The sequence below is a fragment of the Haemorhous mexicanus genome, chromosome 1, assembly GCF_027477595.1.
Source record: "Haemorhous mexicanus isolate bHaeMex1 chromosome 1, bHaeMex1.pri, whole genome shotgun sequence".
In the NCBI taxonomy this organism is placed as follows: Eukaryota; Metazoa; Chordata; class Aves; order Passeriformes; family Fringillidae; genus Haemorhous; species Haemorhous mexicanus.
Genome location: NC_082341.1, coordinates 69,342,063 through 69,354,302, shown reverse-complemented (window position 1 = coordinate 69,354,302; position 12,240 = coordinate 69,342,063). Strand labels below are relative to the sequence as shown.

Here is a 12,240-nt window from a genome sequence, read left to right as displayed (position 1 = left end):
TAATCCCTCTAGAAATCATGTGAGCCCTGGGTATAGTGGGGGGACTTTTTCCAAACTGTTCTAGCTGTCTGTACCTCTGAACTACATTTGTGGGTATTTCTTTGAGGACAAAGGGCTTGAAATCGTGTTTTCAGTGTCAGGCAAAGTTTAACAGCTGCCAGTTTAACAGCCTGAGCTCAGGGTAAAGCAAGAGTCATTTGCTGCTGGGGTTGGCCTGAGTGCTAGAGTTGTTATATGAAGATACTGAGGAGATGGTGTATAGCCTGCTGGCTGTATTGTCAGCTCTAAATCACACTGCCTTTCTTCTGAATAGTGCAATCCATCATAAGCTCAAAGTGTGGGCTTTGCCCCTGCTACCTTAAATGCAGATTTCCCCATGGTAGTTGCAGTCAGAGCTAGTCCTGAAAACTTTTCTTCATGACTTCAGCTGCTCTGTTGAAGGTATTGGGGAATCATACTGTGTTGTAAAGACAGAAAGTGTTTTTTCCCAGAATTGTTTTTTTTCCCCAGACATATTCAGTTCCATTTACTGTAAATAGTCCTTTTCTAGCTTGAATATTTTCATTTCACAAGGCATGAAGACACAGCCGAGGCTCTCTCGACCCTGTGAGGGATGATTAAATATTTAACTTGAGTGTTTGCAGGTGATGTAATGAAGGTGGCTGAATTTTGTTATTTAGAATGTTTACAATAAAAATGGATGAAGATAACACCCAAAATTTTTCAAGTGGGTTCTCTGGGTTTAAAAGATGTTCTCCAGTTAATGGGTGGAAGTAGAAGCAGCATTGTGTGTCTGAGTCCAAAAAATCCCAAATTTACTAGAACTGCTACCACCTAGTGGTGGCTGCCTCTATTGTAAAATGTAAAACATGCTGGGGTTATTTCAGTTAATGTAGGGAAGATAGTAAATCATCAGCTCATCCTACTGATAATGCCAACTGCTTGTACCTTATCCATTTCCAGTGGTCTGTTTGCTCCAATTTTGAGGATTATTTATGGGATGGGTTTTCTAGCTCTTCTCTTGGGGTGTTAGGAATGTTTGTCAATAAACACTTGCTTTAGCACCAAAATGTTTTTCATTACATCCTGTTTTGTCTACTAACTTTGTAGCATCTCAAGCTTTACTGTCTATTCCACCATAATTCCAGGAAAAAAATCAAACCATGTGTAAAAAGGGTAGTGCCAGCAAGCTCCCCACCTTGATCTGTATCTCCTTTTTCATCTGAGGTTTTTCACATTTGGTGTCCCTCTTCATAATTTGGTTTGCATGTGTAGTAAAGCAGTTCCCTCCTCTTTCTTGCCACCAATAAAAGATGAAGTGGATTCTTCTGACCTGGCTGACAAAAGACTGCAACTTGATTTGTAAATAGACTTCAGCAAAACAGTCTTGTCTTTCCACAGTTTGAAGGAAAAATTATTTTGGCTACATCTATATAGTGGTTTCCTTCATGCAAGCAGAAAAGTTTTTTGGATTCTCAGTTTTTGGAGTCCTTGAGGTTTAGCTTATGAATACATCTCATGAGAAGTTCTTTTTTTCCCAGGAGCTGACGAGGCAGCAGCTGAGTAACCAGTGGGTTTTTGTCACCTTCTTCCCTATGTTCTTACTTCCCTACTCTTCTCCTCACTCTCCCTTATCCTGCACATCTTTTTTGACTCTGGTGTCAGAAGTGAGATCTTCAGATAGTGTCACCTTCTTCTCTTCATTTTGGGAGAGTGACACACTGGTTGCACATGACAAGGTAACCTGTGCTGCTCCCATGGTTGCTGAAGAAGTGGCAGTGGGTGGGAGCCTTGACAAGTGGATTTCTCTGCTCTTGTCCTCTTGATTCACCAAGTGTAAATTCTGTGGGATAACAAGTGGACTGGAAAGCATTTTACAGCCTTAGTAAGTGAAAAATGGGAAAGGGGCAAAAAAGCCAGCAGGCCTTTCCTGTGCATCCTGTTTCTTTCACTCCTGGAATCGAGTGACTGCTCTGCAACATAAATCAGCCAAATTCTGGAGATGGGAATTATCCATGTGAGAGGAGCTCAGTCTTCTTGGAGGGATGTTTGCCCAGATTTGAAGGCTCAGTAAAAATCCTCCTCCTTGTGTAAGATACAATCCTGCTGGAGCTGCGTGGCCAGCAGGGTTTCCGCTGCTGCAGTGGGCATGTAAGAAGGAAGAAAACAATAGTGCAGACCAGGCCTAACCTCTGCTGCAGTGGATGAAGCAGCTGCCAGTGCAAGACTACCCTTGTAGCCATCCCTTGCACTGCAGGAGAAATCTCACACTGGACCTGGCACAATTGTCTTCACAATCATTGTGTTTACCACAGACCTTCAGAGCTCCCCTGCTGCTATTCCAGTTCATCACAAGCAGAACTGGGCTGATTCTCACCCATCCCCAATAACCAGGATTTGTGCAAAGCAGCTCACTTTTTCACCAGCTGCAGAACCAACTGCACAGGTTGGACATAACCACAGAGCAGCTCAGCTAGTCAGGAGCTGCTGCTTTACGTGAGGTACATGCATGAAGTTTCCTAAGGGGCCTGTGAAATTCCTTCTTGACAAGGAAAAGGGCAGGTCTGCTTTGTGCAGGGGAGGAGGAAGAGCACACCCCCAAGCATGTTCATGTGTCAGCATATCCCTGGCAATGTCACCACCTGAGTTTTGAATGTTCCTTCAGGGCTGCCCGGCCCTGAGGAGCTTCAGAAGAGAAGGCCTGTGCACATTTGTGTACCCAGGATCTGGAGTGGGCTTTGCCCTTTGTGAAGGCACATAGTTTAAACTTAAGTTAGTTTTCCGTGATATAGACCTCATCTGTTTGCCTGTGCCAGTACATCACTTACCTGTGGACCACCTATCCCTTAAAGTGTTTTTCTCTTGTGCACCGGAAAATGTGGTTGCAGGCCACACGTGCAAGAACAGAATAACAGCTGGGAAGAGGCCCAGGGCACAGAGGAGAGGAAAGAAGGGGAAAGAATTCAAGTACAATTCACTGAAGAATGAGTATACTGTAAGAAAAATAATATATTTTTTCCAAATACTAGAAGGAGAAGAAGAAAAAGTTGTGGAAAAATTGGAAAATCATGACTGATATATGACATTGAATGTTGACGTTGGCACTTATGTATTGAGAGTTTTAAGACATAATAGTTTTGGCTTGCTCTTACCTTGAATGCCACCCATGTATATTCTCGTCACTCACTTTGCTTCTGATGTTTCAAGTTGAAGAACAGGAAAAAAATCTCCCTCTGCATCCACTGTTTTCTGTTTGGTCAATAAAGAGTTACAGAACGTCTCTCTGGGTACGATTAAGAGGAGCTTTTTCCCATCTTGGTTTCCTTGTGCTCTTCACTCATCTCCATCCTAACAGAGCTCACGTGATTTCCTGCCCTGTCCCTAATGAACCCCCTCTGTGCTGTGCTGGCAGTCTTTCTTCAGCCCAGCACACATCCATCCCGTCAGGGGAGCACTTCCTGACCTCACAGGGGATGAGACAGGGCAGCCCATGTCTGCTTTCAGACATCCCCATCCTCACATTCTGTGGCCTTACACACAGATTAGGGCTTGCTTGCGTGTTCTAACGGGCAGATAATTAGATGAGCAATGAACTTTGTGTAATCCACTGTCTGTGTAAACAGATCTGTTCTGATTAAAAGGTGAGATTACTTTTTCTGATAGATCACTTCTCCCCCTTAAACTCCCCCAAGAAAAAGCATATCAAGAATCGCACACTATTAAGTGATCATTCACTATCACCAGAAACGCTGCTACACTTTGACATTTGTTTAATGGCCATTTATTATCACTAGTGAGAGGAGATGGGGCCAGTGCAACAAAAGTGTTGCAAGACTACATTCAAACTAATAAGTGCCTGAGAACCATCTTCTTATCTTCTGTTTTTACTCCTTGCTTAGGGAAAAAAAGCCTGTAATAGGAAATCTGGGCAGTTTGGAGACAAGCACATGTTGTACCGTGTCAAACAGAGAACTTGCACTGCTCTCCTAGAGTTTCTAAATCCCTGGAGTTACTCAGCAGCTATCGTTCTTGCAGATGAATGTTGAAATGCTGGGTGGGTTGTGGGCTCCTTTTGCTGCTTGCTGTCAATAAGCAGGAGGCGGGATGGAGGACTTAAAGGAAAGTTTCAGCTTTCAGAAAGCACCACTTGCGAACTTCGTGTCCTGGAACAATTCCTGGGAAGTGGCACTGGGGATGCAGTTACATCAGCAGCAGCTTTGGCCTCCAGAGCCAAACCAGCTTATTTCCTATTTACTAATACACTATTTGTGTGGAGCTTGGAAGGAGTACAGCTCCAGGCCTCTGTTCTCCTTAAGCACCTTACCTGTTTCAGTTTTTTGGATATGCGTTACATCTTCAGCAGCATTCATGCTGCAGACAGGTAAGTAAGCAGAGGACACCATGAAGGACCACATCTTGGGTAATTTTTGTCTTCTTGTGAGGTAACTGTGAAACAGCAAAGCCTGTTACTGTCCCTTAGCTTTATGTTTTGATTCCAAGTGGCATATCAGAGGCTCAGGTGTGGACAAACTTCCACATCTTCCACTTTCATGGTGTATACCAAATTTTTTAAGCCAATTTTTATATTACTGTCTGCACTAAGTATTCTCATTTAGTTGTACCAGCTGGTTGCATGAGGCCTCTTTAGATTTCCTTGGAAAAACATTTCTTGCTACACAAAAATTAATTTGATAAATATGCGGGTTGTATATTATTTCAATCTGTGTCCATGTTTTTCGTACACAAGTTTATTAGTAATACATCCGTGTGTCTCTGGAATGGTCTATTTGTGACAGTGACCTCAGCTCTTCTTCGGTGTCTCAGCATATTGTGTTCTCTGGTTAAAAGTGATTGTATTAAAAATTATTGCAGGAAGCTGCTGAGATTATGAGTCTGTTTTGAAGAAAGCATTTTATGAAAGAGTTTGTATTATCTTGTTAATTGGGTTCTGTGGTATTTTAATCTCTTTTCAGCTGTAAGTTGCTGGCCTAGGTCACAGACAAGAGAAGATATGTTGGCATGCTTGATCAGAAGCGATGCTCCTGGGTCCGTGTGCAGCTGCTGGTAGTTGGAAATCCCACTGAAAGTTTCTCTGTGTTTCCTTGCAGAGAGCCAGGCGGATGCAGAGACTCTAGCTACAGGAAACAAAGCCTTGAACCTGAGCTATGGCGAGAAGGAGCAGTCAGAGGAAATGACAGAGCTACCAGAGAGTGAGCATGGCCCCAGGGAGGAGCAGAAGGCCGATTCCCTTCTGGCAGAAGAGGATGCTGAAGAAAAAGTGGATGGATATGAAGAGGGCCCTGAGGAAGATTCTGTAAGTAACAAAAGTCTTGACCTCAATTTTGCCAGCAAATTAATGGACTTCAAGCTGGCAGAGAGTGACCAGAGTGCAGGCAGCAGTTCTCAGACTGAAAGGAAACATGCCTGTGACATTTGTGGCAAAACCTTCAAGTTTGCTGGCACTCTTAGCCGTCACAAAAAGGCCCACATTCGTGAGGACAGAAAGGATGAAAGGAGCAGTGAGGATGAAAGCAAAAGCATTCAGGATGATGCAGGAGCTCCCTCGATGCATGACTCTGGTCTTGAGCAGGAAGAGTCTCCGTTGGACTTGAAGGTAGTGGAGTCTCCTGTGGACTTTGAGGCAACAGGAAAGGAGAATGAAGAGAGCGAAAGCATCTCTGAGGGGGAAGGCACAGAGAGAAAGTCCACTGAGAAGAGCAGTGATGACAAACCAAAGACTGATGGGGCTAAGAGTACTGCAAAAGCAGACAAAAGAAAGAAAGTCTGTACAGTGTGCAACAAGCGTTTCTGGTCTCTGCAAGATCTGACGCGACATATGCGGTCTCATACAGGTAAGAGGAGGCTTGAGGGCAGAACAGACCATGAGGTGTCCCACCAGACTGAGGTGTCTGCTCTGGAGGTGCTCAGTTGTTGCTGGCAGTTGAGGTTGGAGACACTGCTTTTAGTCCTAAAGGTATCTGCAAGGTGTCTTCTCTGCCCCAGTCCCCCATGCTGCATAAAAAGCCTATGGAGGGAGCAAGAATTGCAGCCACTGCTTTATTCTCAACTCCCAAACTGTTTTCCCCATGATTGCTTGCAGAATTCAGAGGTGAGGGCAAGTGTGGAGATCCCTGGGCAGCTTCTGACTCCCTTCTTGCCATGTGTGTGTGGCTTTACTTCTTCCCAATATTTTGACCAGCAGTGGAGAAACTGTATTATGAGACTTCACCTCTGAAGTTCTAAACCTCAAAGTTTAGAGAGAGAGAGAGAGAGAGAAAGAGTTTGGTTTTGTCTAATGATCTAAGCCTAATATGGGTAACATGCTGATGATGTGTGTGACCTGCTGCTTGGGTGGAAGGCAGAGATCCAGTGGGCACTTGGGCAGGGAAGGTAGAACACAGGTAGTGAAACACTTGCCAGTGACTTGACTGGGCAGTGGGATTGCTTTTTGTGATAGGCAGATTGCAGCAGTGCCTTGCAAATGAGATGAAGCCATGAACCAGCTCAAAGGTGAATTAATCATTCATCCTTATTAATTATGTATTTTACCTGCCAGCAAGCCACTCTGACGTGGGAAAACTGGTCCATTTTGACATTTTGTGTATTTTGAAGGTTCTCTCTGCTGAAGACAAGATCTTCGCCATTGACAAAATATTTGTGCTGTAATTGACAGTGATGTCTAGAAAACTACACCAAAGAGTAATGCCTGAATAGCTTCAACCCTTCTAAATCATAAATATTCACCTATTGAGTGCAAAACTGACCTGTTTTCTTCTGCCATTGAGCCACAAGTGAAACACGACAGGTCCCATTCTAGTGCCTATTTTTGTACAAGTGCAGAAGCTTCAGGGAAATGCTGATGTCTAAAGTACTGAGCTTTACCCCCCAACAATGGGTGCCCATGGACATTTCCATACTCTCTGTTTTAATTGTTTTCATTGCCTGCTGGGTTATTATGGGCCTTGTCAGTATGCTTTTTTCCTGTTTGTTTGTCTTTCTTATTTGACACTTGAAGGATCTTTTAACATAGAATAGGTGTGGAACAGGAACTGGCACAGTGTTTTCTTCAAATTCATAAATGTAACTATGACCTACCCTCACTGTCAGGTCAATGTATTTTCAGCTGAGGATTTTGCACTGATGCTGTGGGTTGACTCTTCTCCTTGTCTCCTTCCCACTTGTTCAACTATATTGACAAAATACTGTCAGGTTGCACATTCCTTCTACTTCAGTTTTAATGTGTGAGGTTTTTTAAAGATACCTGTAAGGTTTTGGGATTTGTTGACTCAGAAGAGGAACATTTGGGACACACTGAAGTGTGCAAGAAATGCCTGTCTGCCGTGTGTCTCATTTTGATGCTCATTGGCGAAAGATGGTGTCTTGATGGAACTGCAGCACTGAAGAGTCTTTAAAAGGCACAGTTGAAAGGGAGGACAGGTTGGGATGGGACCTTTGTTTCTTCAGGGCAGACAGCACCTTGGGGCAGTGTGCGGGGCTCATATTTTGGAGAATTTTGTCTGTGGGGCTGTGGTTACTTTGTTTTCCAAAGAGTTCCTGCTGAGGAAAGTATTCTCTCTCTCCACATGTGTCTTGGGCTGACCTGCAGCAGGGAACCCACGTGGTGGGCTGATTTCATAAAGGCTTTTGAGTTCCAGAGATCGGCTGTAAACTTTTGTCAGAAAAGTTGCTGACGAAATTAGGCAGGATGCTAGTGAGCACCTGGTGCTTACGGTCTTCCTCCCTCCTCAGTGCAGGGCCTTGCCAAGCTTGTAGACACTTAGTTCAGTGCTCCATTTGTGCCGTGGGCATTTACCTGTACTCAGGCTTGCACTCCATCAGCTAGTTTGCTAGTACAGAAGCAACAAATCTGCATAAATGTGATGTTTGATGTAGGTACTGAATTTCCAAAGTGCAAAGTGTTTCATGCTGTATGAAAGAAGAGCAAGGCGCGTGTGTGACCTCACAGCTGACTTTGTGTTGTCATTCTCTTCCAGGTGAGCGACCTTACAAGTGTCAAACCTGTGAACGGACCTTCACTCTGAAGCACAGCCTGGTCCGTCACCAGCGCATCCACCAGAAAGTCAAAAATGCCCGAAACCACGGGAAGGAGAGTGACAAGGAGGAGACGCAGTCGCGGTGCGGAGAAGACAGCGAGAACGAGTCCAGCCACAGCGGCACCAACCCCATCTCCGAAAGCGAGTGCGACTCCGTGGGGGGCGTCGGTAGCCACTCGTCCCTGGCGGGGAGCCGGAGCGAGCCCCTGGCCGGCATGGTCACGGACTCCCCCTGCGGAGAGGAGAGGAGCGGCGCCTGCCTCGCCGAGCCCACCAAGAGCGCGCAGAAACACACGGCGGAAGACCAGGAACCGCGGGGCAGCTCTGAGCACGAGAGGCCCTCAGGTTTCATCCAAGACTTGCTGGAGATGCACAACGCTCCGTCTCCCATGAATCACATCCTGGCCCCTGCCGACAGCGCGCCTCAGCTCTTGGGGGTGGAATGACTTGCTAGGAGGTTGGACCCGTCTCAGCAGGCAAACTGAAACCAGCAGAGCAAGGTTTCTGAAGTCTGGTTTTGGAAGAGCAACCTTACAGCTATGGGGAAGAGTATGGCAGACTGGACGTGGTGCCATATGCCTTTCAGTATAATAATGCAAGAGACTACAGTATATACTGATTTGAGTGCCTTACTACTTTATTAGATCTTTTGGTATTATAGATTTTTTTCAAAAATGATTTTAATATTTTAAAGAATTATTTGGAGAGGACCCTTTTTCATTTAAGCATTAATGTTACCTTTTGTATTGGTGTGCGTGAGCTTGTTCTTGTATATCTGTGATAGTCGCTGTGTTTGTTCTCTGAGCTGGAAATGGGGCAGTGGGGTGGGAGGCCCTTGGATACCATAGCCAATAACTGGAAGAAAACTGATGTGAATTTCAAATGAAATAGTTAGAGGAGATGCAGAGGAGATGTTGATTTATTGTTTTTTTTTCTCAGTAGATGTTCTTGCATTTGCCACATGGTGGAGCATTAAGCCTGTTCCAGGCACGAACAACGTGGCAGTTGAAGGTGTTCAAAGTGGTTCAAGCCAAAAGCAGGAAACACAAATTAATTTCAACCTCATGCTTGTTTCCACTTGTTTCAGCATTAGAAGTGGTCTTCTAAATCCTAGGGGTTTTTTCTGGCCGTCACGGACTGAGCGTGTATACAGAGAAGAGTTACATAGCAACGTAACCTATGGAAATTATGCACCCGCTGTTACATATGTTTGATTTGCTTCAATATATTATTATTATTATTATTTTATTATTATTTTATAAATCCATCAGTTTGCTTGTCTCTGCAGTCAGCAGAAGCCAATGGGCAATATTTGCCCACGGAGATGCGTAGCGCAGCTTGGATCCCGTCTCGGAGTGTTCTTGACTCATCAGCTTTCACCAGCTCCTCCTCCTCCTCCTCCTCCTCCTGTTGTTGTTGCAGCTCTTCTACTGTACTTTACATGAACCCCTTCCTCCGACCGGAACATCCCGCCTGGGCCAGCGAGGTACCGAGGTACCGTGCCCGAGCTGGGGCACATCTCCTTCCCTCCCTCCCTCCCTCCCTCGCGGCGGGTGCGCGTGGGCGCGGGTGACAGCAGGGCCACGGGGCCCGGCTGCGGGAGGGGGGCACCGCCAGTGCCGCAGTGACCTCGCTGCCCTCACCTCGGTGACGGTCACTCACAGAGCAAAGTTATTCCGTCTTCCAGTGGAAAGCAAGAGAGAAATGTGAGCCTTACCCTCGTCTTGCTTCTGTCGTGTTCTAAGAGCAAGAAAATACTACTGGTATTAAAACTACAGATATACGACATGTTAAAAATAAATAAAATTAATTTAAAAAAAAAAAAAAAAAGAAAGAAATTCTTCCTGAGATTTTGGGGTTGATGCTTGAAGACTTGAGGTGTGTGTCTAAATTTCATATCAGTAATTTAACCCCTTTAATGCTGGCAGCTGGAATTTCTCCATATGGCTCCTGTTGCCGGCAACAGGTGACAGACACTCCAGCCACCAATATTGAAGGGGTTAAACGAAATGTATCCTACTGTAGCTGCGCATTTTTAGGAGTGCCCAGCATTTTTGTTGTTCTTGTCGTTGTTGTCGTTATTGTTGTTTGTTAATTGTCCTTCAGTCATGACCTCTGGGACAGACAGAGCCATAATAGCATTGCCGGAGCCTCACTGTGCTATTCCACCACTGCAGCTCCCCAGCCCAGCCCGCACTGTGACCCTCCCTCCTTCCCACCACAGAATCGCTTTTCCTGCTCTCACCAGACATGGAGGAAGTGGGCCTCGGACCCAGTCTATATTATATAATATATATATATCTATATATATCTATATATTAAAAATTCTCTGAAAAATTTCTGGAGACTGAAATCTCACTGTCCAGAATTCAAAGGAAGAGAAACGTTCTTGAGTAATATTCTTGCAAATAGAATAAGAAAAAATGGTTGAGGTATATGTGATTTCTATTTTTTTTTGTGTTTTTTTTTTTTTTAATTTTTGAATAGGGATGTTTGAACCAATTCAGAAACGAAGCTAACGACAGATATAGATAAATCAATCACAACCAATGATTCATTTGAAACTCTACCCAGGTGCATTCTACTTAATTAAAACCAGTTCACGCATCCCTTAAATTGTTATTACTATTATAATTATAATAATAATTATTATTATTATTTTGGGTATTTTTTGGTTTTTGTAATTTTTTGTTTGTTTATTTTGGGGTTGTTGTTTTGTTTGTGGTTTTTTTTTTTTGTTTTTTTTTTTGCAACTCTCCACACTAAACTGCGCAATACTGTGGGGGAGAAGCCATTACTAAACTATATGCTGCAGAACAATGTAGCAAGTAATTAATTCCCAGCAGCCTGCCGGGACATCTGCTAGCAATAATCACTATTGATTTAAAGCTTTATTTAGCCTTTATCTATATCCTAGTAGAGTATAAGGTCTTGCCACATTTTATTGACATTTTTATTAGTTGAGTTTGACTGAGAACTGTTGCTGTTGTTGGGGTTTTTTTTGTTTCCCTTCCTCCCCCAATATTAAACTGTGAAATTTATAATGTGTTTAAACTATGGGTGAATCTTAGGCTTTAGTTTGCATGTTCAGCTAATTTGTCTCTATACGATTTTCGTTTGAATCTTTTTATTTTTTTTCCTCTCTCAGGGCTTTTACAAAAAACAAACAAAAAAAAACAAAAACAAAACAAAAAGAAAACAAAAAAAAAGATCTTCTAAAATTCTTTTGCCTGAGTTGCAATGGACTTAACATGGAGATAATTCAATCACTACATTAAGCACTTGACTGTGAAAGCGCAAAAAAATAAAGGAAAAAGAAATAAAAAAGAGAGAACCTTGTTTGAGGCTGTTGTGAAATAACTTTAGGGGGCTATATGACAGTCTGATTCCATTTTCAGAATGATTCATCTTCTCTTTCCTCTCAGTATGTCTCCTTTCTCTCTCTTCTCTCTCCACGAAGGAAGTTTAATCCTAGTGATTTCATCCCATGCAGGAAACAGTAATAAATGTGTAGAATTCATATTTTTCTAAAGGGAACTTAAACTGCTGCTACGAATTGTGTACAAGACTGGTTTATGCCACATGAACAGAGAATCACACATAGTTTTGGTACTTTTATTCCTCTTTTTTTCAGTTGTACAGTACTTCCAAATTCAAAATAAAAAGTAAAACTTGTTCTGTATCAAACCATCTAAGCAATAAAATGTTATATTTAAAAATTATAGGTTATTAAATGGGCGTGGCTCTTCTTGTGGGGTTGTGGCGACTTATTCTCTGCCTTAGCTCTGCTGGACGACATGCAAGCCGAAGTTTGTCTGTGCCAATGGATCACTGTTTCTCTTCCTTTGGTTGATCTGAATCTGAGCTGGACATGATTGCAGCAGTCTGAAACTTGTGTTCATTTTGATCACCATTTTCTGGTAGCCAGGCCCCTTTGAAATGCTGCTTGTCTCCAGGTGCAGTTCCTCAACGCAGCAACTGAAGACAGCAGAAAATGCTGATTTTCCTGCATAGGCAGGGTCAGGATTCTTCAATTAATGGCAGCCCCATGGTCACATAGGTGAGCATTCTCTCAGCATCTGTACCAGTCACTTTTTTTAAATGAAGTAGGTTTCTGCTACCATAGTTTCGTTCTTGCATAAATGTTTATGGCTGCAGACTCTTCAGGATGTATTCAAAAGCCACT

At 43.5% G+C, this 12,240-nt stretch overlaps 1 protein-coding gene across 5 annotated transcripts in view; it reads left to right on the top strand.

Annotated features, from left to right (window-relative positions):
- Nucleotides 1-11,776, top strand: part of RREB1 (ras responsive element binding protein 1) — a 122,043-nt gene extending 110,267 nt beyond the window's left edge. For 4 of the 5 annotated variants that reach the window (XM_059852780.1, XM_059852791.1, XM_059852808.1 and 1 more), the window contains 2 exons: nt 5,109-5,852; nt 7,995-11,776. In XM_059852780.1, the coding sequence (XP_059708763.1) occupies nt 5,109-5,852; nt 7,995-8,500 (1,250 nt within the window). In that variant the 3' untranslated portion in view covers nt 8,501-11,776. The remainder of the gene's footprint in view (nt 1-5,108; nt 5,853-7,994) is intronic. The other variant, XM_059852815.1, reaches the window with a different exon arrangement.
- The last annotated feature ends 464 nt before the right edge of the window (nt 11,777-12,240 follow it).